This window comes from Podarcis melisellensis (genome assembly GCF_964234715.1).
Source record: "Podarcis melisellensis genome assembly, chromosome: 17".
NCBI lineage: Eukaryota > Metazoa > Chordata > Lepidosauria > Squamata > Lacertidae > Podarcis > Podarcis melisellensis.
This window is the reverse complement of record NC_138534.1, coordinates 20,309,181-20,326,461: the sequence shown is the minus strand read 5'-3', so window position 1 is coordinate 20,326,461 and position 17,281 is coordinate 20,309,181. Positions and strand designations below refer to the sequence as shown.

Genomic DNA, 17,281 nt, shown 5'->3' with positions numbered 1-17,281 from the left:
CTTTTGCAAATGCATTTGTTATCATATCTAAGAGATAGAAGTATAACTATTCCTGTTCTGCAGCTGTGCAACCGACTGGCTCTTACAGAGTTTTCATTAATTGCTCAGAGGAAAGAAGTGAATGAATAGAGTTTTCTTTGTAGTGCAACCGTATGTGGTCATTCACAAGGGTGTAAAAGTGGTAACTATGCAATACTGGGAATCTATGAAGGCCAAACCTAACTGTTGATTCAAAACACAAACAAGCAAGCTCTGTGCTTGTGATTAGCACCAGTCTTACGCATATTTTTTCATTACCAAAGCAGATAATTTATCTAGGCTACCCTGGAAGAGAGCACATAAGCAGATTTGCTGGGAGTGATCATGAAAAAGCAATGAAGGATGATAGACCTCTCTTATGGGTTGCAACCATGTAGATGGCATAGACATGCACATAGGATTTTCTGTCTGTATGCTAATAAGCAGATTGTGGCATGCACATTGAGGACTGGCCATGAGGGAAAGGGGAGAAATATGCTGATTTTTGCCTGCACAGGGAAGGGTCGTGTCCCATGCAATCATAAAGCATGTTTTCAGTGTTCAACGCACTTGACATACATTATTTAGAGAGAGCTTTCACAAACAGGCAGCATTAGAGATTTGAATTCGAAAGGCATAATATCAGACCAGATGCAATCACTACAGAAGCCAAGAAACATTTAGAAATCTATACCATTTCAAAGATTTATTACAAAGGTATTTTTAACTCACGTTGCCTATATATTTACCATAACTATAGTTAGAACTGCAACAAGACAACCAAATAACTGGAATGCACAAATGACAAAAGACATCAGTGCTGCAGTATTTTTTCCCTATCACTTTCCCTAATATGCTCTAATGTACAGCACCCAGAAGACATTAGATTGGCTCTTGTAGACTTTCAACAGTAAGGTTTTAGGAATGTAGCTTATTTCAGGTATGTATCTGTTTAATTGAGCATCAAAGGTTAGAATGCTATTGTGTATCAAATAAAACTTATATTTAATTAAACCATTTATTGCTATAAAAATCAGCAGCAGCTTGAACATTTTTTGCTGCTAGTATCAGTCCTTTTAGTCTGCCAAATTTTCAGGCACAGCTATTCGTTTTACCTATTCAAATGTTAATGTAGATGGTACTACAAATACCATCTTTTCTTTGGATAACACAGGCAAGATGTGTTCTTTTTAAAACCTCAAGACAACATATTCTTTTTAAAGTCGGAGAAATTAGCATAGCAAATAATTTTCTTCCCTTTAGAGATAGTCCTAGGTGCTTGAGGCTGCAGTAGCAACAGAAAATATCTTCACAAATGTCTCCAAACAGTCAAGCTGAAAATCTAAGCCAAAGTTTCATTTAACAGTCTGTCAGTTTTTTGATGTGAAGCTAATGAATGCAGTGGCAAACAAATCCATCAAACCTAACATCAAAACAACTGCACTTCATCACACTAAAGGGGGGGAAATGAAATACAACCTGCAGGCCAGCACTTTGATCTAACCTACCCACACAACAAAGGTCTCTAAGCAGCTCCTGCTGCAAAATATGCATGAGTGATTATGGACTACATCTCACAAAAGAAGCTAATCATTTTTAGTTACCGTGATTTTAGAAGAAAAGACTGCCAAACATCTTGCTTTAGGTACTAGTCAGTTCAATATGGGATCATCATGAGAGGGAAGGGTGGGGGGGACTTTTGAGGTACCCTCAAAACCTGCTATAATCTATACCAAGGTTTATGGACTCCTCCCTTTGGAATATATAAACATAATCAAAAGACAAGGATATGTGCTTTGGGGAGAAAGCACAGGATTTTTAAATTCTCTAGTTTACAATGAACTACAAACACCAACGATGCAGTCTTGTAAACGGGTATCTGCATTTCTACCCAACTGCGATATGTGATTAATTATGTGCACATAACTGCAACACAAATGAATTGTCTCCTTTTAGATACGTTAAAATGATCGTAACAGATGTGACATATATTGTTCTCTGTTTCGGTCCATTCCATTAAAGGTCACCACCTTTTGGTTCACTCAGTTCATCGGTATATCTTGTATAGTCTATAGTTTTACGGCCAGAGCAAGTATTCCTCACACAGTGCAGAGACATAAAGGCAACCCAGCCAGATGGGCGGGGTATAAATAATAAAATTACTATTACAGTGGTACCTCGGGTTACATACGCTTCTGGTTACATACGCTTCAGGTTACACACTCCGCTAACCCAGAAATAGTGCTTCAGGTTAAGAAGAGAAATCGTGCTCCGGTGGCGCGGAGGCAGCAGGAAGCCCCATTAGCTAAAGTGGTGCTTCAGATTAAGATGAGTTTCAGGTTAAGCACAGACCTCCAGAATGAATTAAGTACTTAACCCGAGGTACCACTGTATTTGCATTAATGTTAAGACTGGACCAGCACCACATTATCACCATGCAGCTTTATCTGTAAGCTGTAAGCCTTCTGGCGGTTCCCTCACTGGAAGAAGTAAGGTTACAGGGAACCAGGCAGAGGGCCTTCTCGGTAGTGGCACCTGCCCTGTGGAACGCCCTCCTATCAGATATCAAGGAAATAAGCAACTATCCTACTTTTAAAAGACATCTGAAGGCAGCCCTGTTTAGGGAAGTTTTTAATGTTTAATGTTGTATTGTGTTTTTAATATTTGATTGGGAGCCACCCAGAGTGGCTCAGAAAACCCAGCCAGATGGGCGGGGTATAAATAATAATTTTTTAATTTTTTTTATTTTTTTTATTTTTAATTTTAATTTTAATTTTTACTACGTGCCTTGCTCTACACCTAAAAAAAATTGAACATCTATTTCTTTCTGTGGTTTTTAATTTCTCGTCGTTTTTCATGCTGCTTGCCATCGGCTAAGACAGGAAATGGACTAACGAGAAGTGGAAGAGACAGTGCTATCCCCAACTTTGTCACAATTCCTGTATTCGGACACTAGGTGGCACTGTTACCCATTCTGAAGGACAGGTGCCCATGGAAAACTGATGCTTCAAAAAGTGAAAGCAAAGCTCCTGCTGTGCACATGGCTCTCTCTTCCCTGCTTTGATGCCCAGGTTATTTTGGGGACTGAACTGTTCAGTAGGCACTGCTGTACATCTTCTGCTGGTGTGTTTGTGCAGTAAAAAAAACAAGTGAAAGCAATTTAGATTTGCCTCTTTTTCCAGGACACGCCCTATTTTTCAGGGGTTAAATTTCTATCTGGGTGGATTTTTCAAATTTGCCAAAATGTCTTTGGCTATACCGTACTTTCTGGATGAGACAAAAGACATAACTGGTGGGTGAAGACTTGCTTTCCTCTTCTCCTGCCCCCCACCCCCAGCAATGTATCACAGCTTTGATAGCCTACATATAGTGGGGGTATTTAAAATGAGAGTCGTCGTACCATCCTCTTTTTTTGCTCTACAAAATATGGCCACCCTAATGACTAATTCCAAGTATATTCTGATGCTTGCATAAGAGCTTGTGCGATATTTTACCTATTATAGTGAATTCTTGCAGAAGCTTTTGGGGAACAGTAATATTTTTTCTTTTGTTCCCGGTTCTTTGGGTCATTTTACTGTACAAAGACAAAAAACCATCCTGTTATAAAGGACAATTTTGATATTAGGAAGTACCATACAACTACAACAACAACTTATCAGTTGTGCATCCCAATTTTTATTTTATTTGCCTTTCTTAAAATATGTAATGAAATTGAGATGGGGGGTTATTACTTTGTGGGGGTTTTGTTCTTGTTTTTATTAGGTCTTCTGTGTTCTTGTCTTGTATTTTTATGTTGTCAACCGCTCTGAAATCTACAGATGAAGGGCAGTATACAAAGGTAATAAATTATTGTTGTTGCTGCTGCTGCTGTTATTTTAGAACACCTTGCTAAAAAAATCCTAAATATACTATGGGATTATTGTGATATCAAAAATTAAAAATATTACACTTCTTCTTGAAAAGGAAAATCAGGTGCACTGGGAGACTATCATGTGTTCACTGTAATAGTGTAGAAGAATTCAAATGCAAGGTAAGGAGTTTAAATTTGCAACTATCTGATAATTCCGTCTTGAAAATAAGATCTACATGGTGCATCTCTTAGGACAGAATTTGTATTTTTGCCCTAAAGTATATCAACTCCTCCCTCCACAAATGTTTCTACTGGCTTCAGCCAAAATTGACCAGGATGAGAAATCCTATTTTATTTTACTTTATTTATTCCTTCTAGGACTGGCACGGGCTAAGATTTATCTTAATATTTAGCAACTATAAGAAAAATATTTGGGGGGGGTGTCCTGATGTTCAATCACACACTTTCTGACCCCAATTATTGGAATTTGGGAGGAAGACAAATCATGATTCATTATCAAGCTTCTAAGCATATCACCTATTGACCTTTCAATTGCAATAGGAAATGGATCATTCACTTCTCTAGAAAGGTTTTACATAAATTTCATGAAAGTGTATTCACACAATGCTAAGAATTATATCCTCCTCCTCCTTCTACCCTGCAAATCAACAGCACTTGAGAAATTCCACTTTTTAATTAATTAGCTAATAAATAATGAAGACTGCAGGAATGGCAGCAGTATAGCTTACATTATAAAATCTTTCAGTGACCTTATCTGCAACATTTGAAGCGCCTAATCATCTCGAGTGAAACAAAGTAGTTTAAAGAGTGGGATATACTGGGCAGTGAGCTAAAAAGCCATTGTTTCCCCAGGAAACAATGATCACAGGGGAAGGATAGAAGAGCCTAATGACTACCTTACATAAGGCCTAGGGGCAAGAAGGATTCTGTACTTGGCAGAAAGGAAGCAGAGAATACAGTTTTGAAGGCTGGGAGCTATGGGTCAGGAAACTTATGGGGCACAGGATGCAGGAAGCAGCCGATTAGTCCATCTGACAGGGCTGACAGCAGCTCTCCAGGGTCTCAGGCAAATGTTTTTCCTATCACTTCCCACCTGCATATTTCCAATTGCAGGTGGCAGGGAATTAATCTGCATGCACTTGTCACTGAGCTTTGTTCCCTCTCTGGAAAGGCTGTGGGGTTGCTAGGTATAGTTAAAGACCACGAAAGGTCTGCCTTACCTTTGAAAGTTCACAGAAGGGAGATTCTGCTGGTTGTGGCTTCCCTTTCTTGCAGAACTGTGATTTGCTAACCCTAAGGAAGCCTCAGTGGGGCGTACTAGGAGAGGCGATCCCGTAGGTACGAGGGTCCTAGGCCGTATAGGGCTTTAAAGGTTAAAACCAGCACCTTAAACCTGATCCTGTACTTCACAGGGAGCCAGTGCAGCTAGTATCGCACTGGATGAATGTGACCCTGCGGCGAAGACTCCATAAGGAGTCTTGCTGCGGCATTCTGCACCCGCTGGAGTTTCTGGGTCAGTTTCAAGGGCAGCAATATCGTGATGTTTAGCTGGGGATATATCACGATGTTGAAAACCATATATCGCCCAGACCTAATCAATGTTAGAGTTGAGAAAAGAACTAGTTCTAACACAGGCAGGCAACTGTAGTAGAAACATACAAATTCTCAAACTAGACCACTGACATTCTCAAACTCCTGAGTACAGAAGTTGGTATAAATGCTCAGCAAACGGATAAACAAAATATTGTATGAATTTCCAGGCTGAGATTCTACCAAATGGCTCTTCGAAGAGCAGAAACAGATGCTTTGCCAGAGATCTCCCCATGCTCCTTAGCTGCTCATACTCAACTGCCAGAGGCAAACAGTATCAGGAAGCCAAAAGGTGCCTGAAAGAAAAGCTCCACCAAAGTGGACAGCCCTTTGCCTGTCTCTCAGTTTGCCTGGGAATAAGTCAGTGGGTAGTGCCAATTTTGCTGGCATTCTAATGCTTGAATAATTCAGGTGGCCCATGTTAAAATCCAGTTGCTGACCATGGATATACATCAAGCAAACAGATGACAGCTTAAAGTTGTGAATTGGTTTTGCAACACTGAATACCCAGAATGTTTCTTTTTCTACTGATGCAGTAGGGAATCTTGCCCAGGGAGAAACATACAAGCTTACTTCCAGCTTAAAGTAATGCTTTTTAATGGAATCACTTCTAAAAAAATCTTTATTTTCTAAGAACGGGGCGGGGGTAATCAAAGCAGTATGTAAACATTTATGTTCAGCAGTTTTAATGTCTGCATATAGCTCCTAGTTCAGCACAAATATTGCAGGCTCAGCACAAATTAAAAGAGACCCCAGCAAAACACATAAAGTAATTGTCACTGGTTCATCTGTTTTACCAACATTCACAAAATGCACTTGAGTAAAATGACTCCAAAATGTTGTCCACGGAAAGACACAACTCTAGCCAACCAAGATGGATATAAGCTCCATTAGGTAAATAATAAAATCCACAGAAGTCTGAGAAAATGTCCCATCTGCCCTTCTTTCACATCTTAAAATGTGATCTCATCAGTATGTTTATTGGCCTCTAACATAAAGCTCAGAAACAGAAGCTTTGTAACATGGATTCGTGGTGCAGACTGGAGTAGGATGAGTTAGTGGCACAGGGCAAATGATGGAATCATGGAGTTGGAAGGGACAACAAGGATCATCTAGTCCAACCCCCTGAAATGCAGGAATCTCAGCTAAAGCATCCAGGACAGACAGCCACAGGTCAGCTATACCTCAGCACTGCCAAATGTGTAACTGCAGGCGGATGGGTGTGAATGGGGGAAAGCAAACAGAAGAGATGCCCACCTTCCATTTTCCAAAGCTTTCAAACTGTGTTCTAGGGAACCCTGGGGTTCAGCAATAAAATCTATAATAGTGGACAAGCTTCCTTGAAAGAAAGGTTACATACCACTGCTGCTCTTTCCTGCAATGCAAGGCTCCAGGGAAACAGTGGGGGTTGTCTAGCATTCATTATCTGCTTATGGGAGGCAATGGGTAGCCCCATTGACACCCTGCCTGAAGCAAGTAGAATACTTCTAGAATATGGGTGACTGAAATTATTAGACATTTATACAAGTCCCAAAACCTCTTGGTCTCACATAGCAACATGGTTTCGTTCTCTTTCAATATCTAATGAATTTCCTTTTTTTAAAAAAATCTGTTTACAGTGGTACCTTGGTTCTCAAATGCCTTGGTACTCAAACGCCCTGGTTCCCAAACTCCGAAAACATGGAAGTTAAGTGTTCCGGTTTGCAAACGCTTTTCGGAAGCTGAGCATCCGGTGTAGCTGTCAGCTATTGTTTCCGGGGCGCCTGCACCAATCAGAAGCTGCGCCTTGGTTTTTGAACATTTCGTAAGTCAAACTGACTTCCAGAATGGATTAAGTTTGGTGCTTTTGGTTTTGCATTTTTGTTTTTGAGGCTTTTTCGGTTAATTTGTTTTTGTGACTGTGTGGAACCCAGTTCAGCTATGATTGATTGATTGATTGATTGATTGTGTGACTGCGGAAATGGATAAAAGCCCCCCATCCAAACAATGACTATCAGTGCAGGTAAGAAAAAAACATAATTTTAATTTTTATCATTTACAATACTGTCTTATTTTATAGTACAGTACATTGACTATTGCTTTCATTTTATGGATGAGTGGTCTTGTTAGATAGTAAAATTCATGTTAAATTGCTGTTTTTAAAAGTCTAGAATGGATTAATCCATTTTGCATTATTTTCTATGGGAAAGGGCGCCTTGGTTTTGGAACGCTTTGGTTTTGGAACAGACTTCGGAACAGATTAAGTTTGAGAACCAAGGTACCACTGTGGTTTCAAGTGTAATACGGGGAAAAAGAAGTAGTAAACATTTACTTGAAAACAAAGCAAAACAACACATCTAACACTGTCTGGTACACACAAAACACTGCACCAGAGCAATAAAAGAGGAATGGCAAATAAGGAATGGAATACTCAAGGATATGCAGTCATCAAAGCTGTGACGTGCAATTTCCTTGCACCTCCATATCAGGTCCCACCAGAATGCTAAGTGCAACACCACCCCCACCACCCCAGTCTACTCTGCCACTCTGCTCTGTTCACATATGTAAGGAACAGCCACCACATATGTCAACAGTTGGGTTATTATCACAGCTCTCAGCAGCACATCCCCAATAAGTGTTGCTTTGTTTCATCATTGCATTGTTTTTAGTTTTTCCAAGTAGCAAAACTAGCAATGGGAGGAGAGCAAAGGTAGTTCATAACCTGTTGCTATTGTTGTTTAGAAACATGTTAACGTATCAGCCCCCAATTACTCTAATTCACTGTTAAGGGAATGCTCCTGACAGGCACCATCTGACAAAGTAGATTGAGGGTGTGGAAATATCCAAGATACAGAGTATACCTCTCTGCTCTATGCAGATAACAGGCTATTGACATTAATGAAACAGAATAATCATGTAAACAAACTTCCACAACCACAGACACACCAAGTAGGAATTGGGTTAAAGATATACAGAGGCCACCAGATTTTATTATGGGGCTGACTGACCAGGACCCAGTAGCGAGACCTCCCATGAGGGATGGAAGTGATGAAGAACAGCAAATCAAAACCAAGTTTAAATCAAACAGGAATGTAGATTAGGTGCCTGCAAGAGTGCTGGGCGGGCAACTAGATAGCAAGTAAGGAGAAGGAAAATGTACAGGCCTCAATGCAAGGAATGCAGACCGAACCTCTAACCAGCTTTAAGCTAATTGCAAGAACTTTAAACCAAAGCCACTTCTGGGAACAGCACCTATTAAAAGTTTCTGTAAGGAGACTAAATTTCTGCCTCAAGCACTAGGTGGCGCTAATCCTACCTGGGTCTAGCAGGCCAGCATGGAAGATGTGATGTTCTCACAACCGGGAAATTTAGTGATCATAAAGTCTTCGTAAGAGTGTAACATGCTGATATTTATAATTCACAAGGATAGCTTTGGTATTAATAATGTAATCTGACTTACCAACTTAGCTACTTTTCCATAGTCAATCCACCTGATCGTTGCAAAGTTCGTTGACTCGGCACAATTGAAACCATGATTAAATCCCGCGTGGTATCCGTATGGGAAAGTGATCATAAACTCTCCTGCCTCCTGTGTTATCTAAAAAAAATGAAAAGAAAATGAATAATAATTGTCCAGGTGCTTCTTCCCCTAGATTTTCCATTTCACCTGTGGTCTTGGATGACCACATCTGCATGGGCCACATGGACTGGTTATATCGACTCAATGTTTCCTTAAAAAAAACAACAACCCACCAGCCTCTACCCAAAGGTTTTCATGAGAGCTTTTTGGTTCATAGGAAAGAAATTGGCCATTTTCACTTGTCCCAAAGAAGTATATACTCATACTCTGCATAAATGAATGAAATTGGCACAAATAAGTAGCAGTGGGAAAATGGGGAGAGGGGAGGGGATCAATAGCAGACAGGGTGGCCATGTGTCCTACTTCATGGAGATCAGCTCTCTACTTGAGGGTTGTTCAGTCCAATCTCTCATGCTCACCATTCTAGAAAAAGAAAACTCATAGGTCAACTGGAAGAAAACATAGAATTCCGCAACATTGATGGAAGTTGGTGAAGTTTTCCATCCAAGATTTGCTTGGCCCCCTGTACCAAGAAACCTCTGGCAATTTTTTCCCCTGCCACACCTTGTGTTCTAAAGACTGTCAAGTTTGCTATCAGGTAGTAAGATGTTACTGTTATAGAAAGCCATTAACCATTTGGTTGTTTCCTGAAGAGGACAACTAATAAAAAGCTGTGAGATGTTTTACTGACCTTCTTAAAGACAGCACCATTATACATATAAATAAAACTAACACGGTGAGAACTGATTAAATATCTCCCTCCCTGAGCAAGAACCAGGAATCAGGGAGAAAACAGTATTGCATCAATGCATAGTGACATAAAAAGTCAGTAAGTACAGGGTGGAACTACATCAGCCATCAAATAAGACAGAATGAGCCATGGTGAAATTCACAAAACTAGCACAGAGGCACCAGGTAGCACCCAAGATTGAGGTGACGTCACACAAGCACACGGCTGGCTCAAGATTGAGGGGGTCTGGCCCCCTTAAGCCAAATATTGAGGGGGCTGATGTACCTTGGCCCCTGAAAGCTGGTGCTCCTGCTTTAGCACACATTTAAGCAGCAGGCAAATTTCTCAACATTTGTCCATTTGTATTCACATGTCAGTGCAAGCTGGATTTCGAAGGGGCAGAGGAACCAGAGACCAAATTGCAAACATGCGCTGGATTATGGAGAAAGCTAGAGAGTTCCAGAAAGACATCTACTTCTGCTTCATTGACTATGCAAAAGCCTTTGACTGTGTCGACCACAGCAAACTATGGCAAGTTCTTAAAGAAATGTGAGTGCCTGATCACCTCATCTGTCTCCTGAGAAATCTCTATGTGGGACAAGAAGCTACAGTTAGAACTGGATATGGAACAACTGATTGGTTCAAAATTGGGGAAGGAGTACGACAAGGCTGTATATTGTCTCCCTGCTTATTTAATTTATATGCAAAATTCATCATGTGAAAGGCTGGGCTGGATGAATCCCAAGCCGGAATTAAGATTGCCGGAAGAAATAGCAACAACCTCAGAAAGTGAGGAGGAATTAAAGAACCTTTTAATGAGGGTGGAAGAGGAGAGCGCAAAATATGATCTGAAGCTTAACATCAAAAAAACGAAGATCATGGCCACTGGGCCCAGCACCTCCTGGCAAATAGAAGGGGAAGAAATGGAGGCAGTGAGAGATTTAACTTTCTTGGGCTCCATGATCACTGCAGATGGTGACAGCAGTCACGAAATTAAAAGACGCCTGCTTTTTGGGAGAAAAGCAATGACAAATCTAGACAGCATCTTAAAAAGCAGAGACATCACCTTGCCAACAACGGTCCATATAGTTAAAGCTATGGTTTTCCTGTTAGTGATGTATGGAAGTGAGAGCTGGACCATAAAGAAGGCTGATCGCCAAAGAATTGATGCTTTTGAATGATGGTGCTGGAGGAGAGGCCCATGGACTGCAAGAAGATCAAACCTATCCATTCTGAAGGAAATCAGCCCTGAGTGCTCACTGGAAGGACAGTTCCTGAAGCTGAGGCTCCAATACTTTGGCCACCTCATGAGAAGAGAAGACTCCCTGGAAAAGACCCTGATGTTGGGAAAGATGGAGGGCACAAGGAGAAGGGGACGACAGAGGATGAGATGGTTGAACAGTGTTCTCGAAGCTACCAGCATGAGTTTGACCAAACTGCAGGAGGCAGTGGAAGACAGGAGTGCCTGGCGTGCTCTGGTCCATGGGGTCACGAAGAGTCGGACACGACTAAACGACTAAACAACAACAACCAATTCACCTGTCGTCTCTCATGTTTGTCTGACTTTTCTTTCTCCTTCCATTCCTCTCTCAAGCAACTTTTCCTTTTACTTTTCCATCCTCCCCCTGCCTGAGTTTATCACCTGCTGCACCTCAATGAGATCTTACTATAGCAAGCCAATTTTGCACTGTATTATGGCTCTCTGATAAGTTTTCTGCCTGGTTTACTAAAAAAAACAACCCAGTAGGTCCTGAGGAACCATTTCTGAGCTCCAGGCTTAACCAATAAAGGACAGTCCATCTGAGCTGTCTAGACAATATTCTTCCAGGACAAATACTTAGGCACTCTTATAGTAAAAATGTCTTAAGAATTAACTTTTGCATTTACCAGTATTACCATTGCAAAACATGCTTTTGCCTGGAGGCATCTATTTGAGACCCTACTAATGATATAACTGCCATGCCAGTGGCTGAAATTAGAAACTACAAAAGAATCATTTCACAGCATTGTAGCTCCAAACAAAAGTATGTTATAGTTTCAGAAATGTTTTATTTAATGGAAGACTTAACTTTTCCTAAAGGAGTACAATTTTTGCAGTCAGCAGAAGGATACAAGGAGTGGAAGTGCAAGATATGGAGAATGTGGAACTTTATGTAATGAATTCTTGCTCACCACTGCATTGAAATTCCTTTTACTTTGATATATTTTTTGTCACAAGACAATGGAAAGACACAGAAGTTGGAAGAATTAACAGGAGATCACCTAGGCACTCAAACTATGGAGTTTTTCAACAAAGCACATAGCACAGTAAAAAAAAGAAAAAGGCTGTAGGACAACTCAGGCACTGCTCCAAATACTAAATACAAGTTCTTGGAGAGACACAATTTCATTGACATAATAGCATTTGTGTTGGAAGGAAGCAAATGCCCCTTGAGGGCAGCTGTCTGAAAGGCCAGGATTCCATAAAATACCCATAAGCTAAACTGAGTTAATCTCATGAAGTGTCCAGAGGAAAGAAAAAGATTTAGCAACTTCATTTCAGCAGCTCCTCTTATACTCAGGAACTATTTGTTCTCTCGCTATCCAGTCCAGATCTGCTTTGCCACAGCTTGAAGCCACTGCTTCTTCCCCCAATTTCTCCATAGTAACTTTTTCTTTAAAACCAAGCAGTTCAGTTTCCATTGCTTTTTCCTGGGTGGGGGCAGGGGTGACATACTGAGCTGGATCGAAAGAGGCCATTACTTAATTGCTTACCTAGAGCTTTCAAGAATTTGGTGTAAATAGATAATGCTGCTTCTAGCAGAGGAACCCAACTCAGTCTACCTGTACCTGCTGGGTAAACTGAAATGGTTAAGTGGTCTAAGGCAGCTGGTAGCACAAGCTGCCTCTAGCCACTATCCTGAAGGTGCATCTGGTAACCAGCCCCCACAGCTTGTGTGGCTGAATCCTCAATAAAATAGGTCCCCTATGTAGCCCAGTCACTTACCTCCTTTCAAGTTATGTCCTTTGCCCAATTCCTAAGAACCAACTTTCACATTATACATAACAAAACAACAACAACTGCTATATAGATTAGAAAATCACTTTGCTAAGATAAAACTCATGCTCCCCATTTGTTAATCTTGAGATCTGGTGCAATTAAGCCCTAACTCCTTGAACCAGCAACCAACCAAAGTCCACATCAAATTCAAAAAGCTTTTATTATAGAAGTGTTAAATTTCTTTACAGAGCTACCATAAACATGCAATAGCATAGTTCATATTAAAATGTACGTCATCATGCCACGACATAAACATTACTTTTCGTTAGCTCATGAGAGACTGGAGAGGCAAAAAATAAAAATAAAAAAAATCAGCAAGTTTCTGAACTTGCAGATTATGTACACAAGATGCGAGATTTGTGAATGCTTAGATATAATCAGAGAGGAAGTACTATATTTCTAGGTTTGTACTCTATGTGATGCATTTGTGTGCGCACACAAAAATATGGGCACAAGGCAATTAAATAGCCTATTACTCTATCTTTTCCATAGACATATGTAATGCTACCTTATAGTTCCATTACGAATTGGTAGCAATTGTGTACTGTATCGAAGCATAAGCACATAAATATGGGAGTATGCACACAGGTGCACATGCTGAGATTGTGATTGGAGTTTTTTGAGAGTCTGGTGTGAGTGCATATAAGTATGAACATTTTCTGTGCCAGCAATTCCCAAATTTATCTTGTCACTCACCCCCACTGATGACAGTTTAGCAGGTGTGCTATTGCAACAACCAGCAGTTCAGCTGTCACCTGGTAGGCGTAGGCTGGCTTATCAGTGTTTAGCACGTTTCCAGTTCTATCACTCCAAGCCACAAGAGATCACAGCCTGATTCTCTCTATTCACATTCTCACAGAAGCCTATTAATTAGAACTACAGTAGGGTATAGACTGCTCTCTGGTGGTACAAGGTGACATAATATTTAGTTATCCAAAATGTTTAAATGGAAACTGAAAAGTTCCTAGCCCTAGGATACAGCAATATACAAATGCCTTGAGCGCTTAAAAGTAGAAGCGGAATGAAACTTTGTGTGCTGAAAACCCATTGTCTCCTGCAAAAATGAGTCTGAAGAGGTTAAACAGAAATCCTCCTGCCTACACTACTTGAGAGCCTTGCTGTATTCCCATGCTAGAAGATGCCCTGCTCTGACTTTGTGAAATACAAAATGAAAGCTATAAACTGCAGGATTTTATTTCGTATGTGCAGTATGGAGAAATTTAGTAGTTGACACATATAATACAAATAAAGCAACTGTCTCTTCCTAAGCTGAGATGCCATTACAAAGAATAAAAGGATGTGCACATTTATACTTTAGTCACTTTCCTTGGCTATGTGCATAATGTGCTAGACGTAGCATAACCAAGGATCCTTTCTGACCACTCCCATTTGTCAATTAAAGTCCTTCATGAAATAAATGGGGTGGTTTAAGAATGTCTTTGTCTCCATTTATCCTGAACATTGCTGCCTGTGTACTTCCTGCGGAAGACTCCCACATAACTTATTCACATAGAGGATTCTGTTATTCTGTGAAGCTGTTCTTTCTGCAACTGCTGTCCTTATTTAGAAAGTATATCTGTGCAGTTAGACAGGCATCACTGTTTAACTTGAATCTTTATAGCTTCCTTTGACTTGAATTAGAAGCCTAGAGTTGAGCAATGAACTTCACTTGAAGAGGATGTTACTCACAGGCTTAGGTCCTCAAGCTATGTGGTTTTTTAAGGTATCCTACTTTGAGGTCTGACCTGCTTAGGAATATTGCAGATCTGGATTCCATGTTCCAGAAAATGCCACCTCATGTCCAATGAGATGATGTGGTGGTTGCAGCCATTGATCACTTAAGAGGCAAACACCTCTCAGCCTGTTCTATCTTGTAAGAAAGCTGGAGCAAGTGGTCCTTTACTACACATACTATAGCCTTTAAAATCCAGTGAGAGTTCACCCATGCTCCTTTCCATGTCTGAAATGTTCATTGTTCATATTAAGAATGTACTATAATAAGTTTAGAGGCAAGAAAAATATTTACACAATCGGAACACCATCATCCTTTTTAGTTTTTTAACACTACTGAACGACATTGGAACTGTTTTTGTAGACGAGACACAGTCATCCTCCTACCCTCTCACATCAACCGCCAAGTAGGGAAAACTTAAAGTGGCTATTTTAGAAATGTGGGGGAGAGATCTGGAAAAGGCATTAATTCTTTAGAGATTCCAGATCTCTGAATAGCACAGATACTCCACATAAGATGGAGTTGAGCAAAATCTGTACCAAGCTAAAATTTCAGCCAACTTGCTGAAAGCTTTCTTGGCATATTGTGATCCTACTGCGAAAAGGCTGCAGCTCTCTAGCAACTACAACAGCTTATCAAGTGGGCAGCAAAACATCAAGAGAACAGGAACATTTGACTTAGCTTTTGGAAGCAGCTACATATTTAATCCTCCTCATGACTTAAAAAAAAAAAGATCAAAAGTCATCTCCCTCTTTTCACCTATTTTATATTGAGATGGAATTCGTCTTCTGAGAGCCCACTACAGTTTGAATATTCAGCAAGAGATGAAATCTGGATAGCAAAGTTTGTGGCAATGGTCTGCCATAGCCAAGGCAACAGTCAAGCAGGCCATTTGGAGAGAATTCTTTGGACAGAATGCAAGATATAAACGTAAGTAATGAAATGAAATATAAAGTGTGGAATTCTCACTACACACTCAGAAGCATATATAGTCATCCATGCAGGAATACAGTGATGAAGGGACACATCCCTTCTTTCTTCCATGCTTCTCTCATCTCACTCAATACTTGTCTGTCATGGTTTCTGCAGTGAGACTTAACTTTCTTGCTTAACTTGTGCACCTTAGCTGAAGTTTATGTCCAAATAAATTACCTATGTATAACTATTCCAACTTGGATGCAGTAGCTTAAAGACCCCAAGGTTAAAAAAACAACTCACTTTGTCAAATGGAATTCCGTATTTTTTCAGTATCGATGGAGAAATTAACGTCATCTTATGGCGCAGGAAAGCATCACATCCTTGAGAGCTGCTTGGGAAGAATCCTAGAAAAGCACAAATAAACAGAGAATTGTACCAATCACAGTGAGAACATTTTAATCACTTGCTGTATTCACCATATATAGTTCAATTCCACTGTCGCCAAGTTCTGTGTTTCCCTGCCCCAACTTCCCTACAGTTAAAAAGGCAGAACAGCAAGTTAGATAATATGGTGACATTCTGACACAGGTTAAGTGATGCTACAGTTTACAGGGGTGAAGAGGAGAACTGAACATGGGGATTCCATTTTCAGAAGCAGCCCTGGGTCTTATATAATACATACTTCTTCCCTGAACTAGACCTAGCATTTAAATAGTAAGTCAGACATGCTGAATGACCAAGCCCTTCTGTCCATCTGAGAAACAGCAATACTTTAACAGACCAAACTCTGGCCCAGGAGCCTTGCAGGGCATTGCCTTCTCTGACAGGAGTCTGCAGTACAATGAAGGGCCTTGTGCAGTTGGTGAGGTAGCAGAGCTAAGGATTCTGGTCCTCCATAAAAGGAATCTGAATCCCAAGTTTCAGGCATCAAGTCCTCTTTCCTCTGTCAGTGTTTCCCAGTGGAAGGAACTTGTGAACAGCTTTGTGTCTGCAGGATCCCTGAAGCAGAATCTTGCAAACTGGGGAACAGATAGCCACGACAACTAGGGATTGGGACATGACAGATGCAGGACACTCTACCAGACAGTCTTTTACATTCATAACACCGATCCACATGCAGTCTGACATATCTGCATCAGGGCATTCAGTTGGGCAATCCTATGCCCGATCAGTGCTTTTTTCCAGAATTTTCTCCAAGGTGGCACTTACTGTAACAACTTCACAGTGAATACTGGCACCTATTTTTCTCGAAAAAAAGTATTGTGCCCAATTATTGTCTTTTCAGCTGAACTGTGAAGGTTCTGGATGTGTAAATGGGTGCCGGGTTGTAGTCTTATAATACAAGCATTTAAGACAGCCAAACCATTGCTTTGTTTGCCTAGTAGTCTCCTGTACAGTGCTACTTGTTTTAGGAAACAATACCATTAAAAATTGTATCTTTAAATGCAGGAATGTGAAAGCTATCCCTTAGCAATATATGTCAGATGAACCTATCACACTTTTTAAAAAAATCTGTACATTTGTGCTGCATTAAATAAATTAAATTCTAAATTAAAATCAATGAAGAAAGAAGAGTCTATTTAAATCTCCTTCTATATGGATTTGTAATCAGGGCCTGAACAAATGTGGTGACTGGTCATAAGTTAATTTAAATTGGAAACCCACTGGAGTAAGGTAATGCACAGTATATTAAGCCCAGCATATCAGTTTAGAATGTATATTTACAATGACCCTGGAAAATTATGCTCTATATCATCTCAGCAGGAGGGGGGTGGGAACACGCGCACACAATGAAAGAGACATGCTTTGAAAGCCAATCTTCT

General features: G+C 40.4%; 1 protein-coding gene across 2 annotated transcripts in view; it reads right to left on the bottom strand.

The window, feature by feature from the left end:
* KDM4C (lysine demethylase 4C) overlaps window positions 1-17,281 on the bottom strand; it is a gene marked incomplete at its 5' end in the record, with an annotated part of 186,131 nt that overhangs the window by 133,056 nt on the left and 35,794 nt on the right. For both annotated transcript variants that reach the window (XM_081894004.1, XM_081894002.1), the window contains 2 exons: window positions 8,919-9,056; window positions 15,759-15,862. In XM_081894004.1, the coding sequence (XP_081750130.1) occupies window positions 8,919-9,056; window positions 15,759-15,862 (242 nt within the window). The remainder of the gene's footprint in view (window positions 1-8,918; window positions 9,057-15,758; window positions 15,863-17,281) is intronic.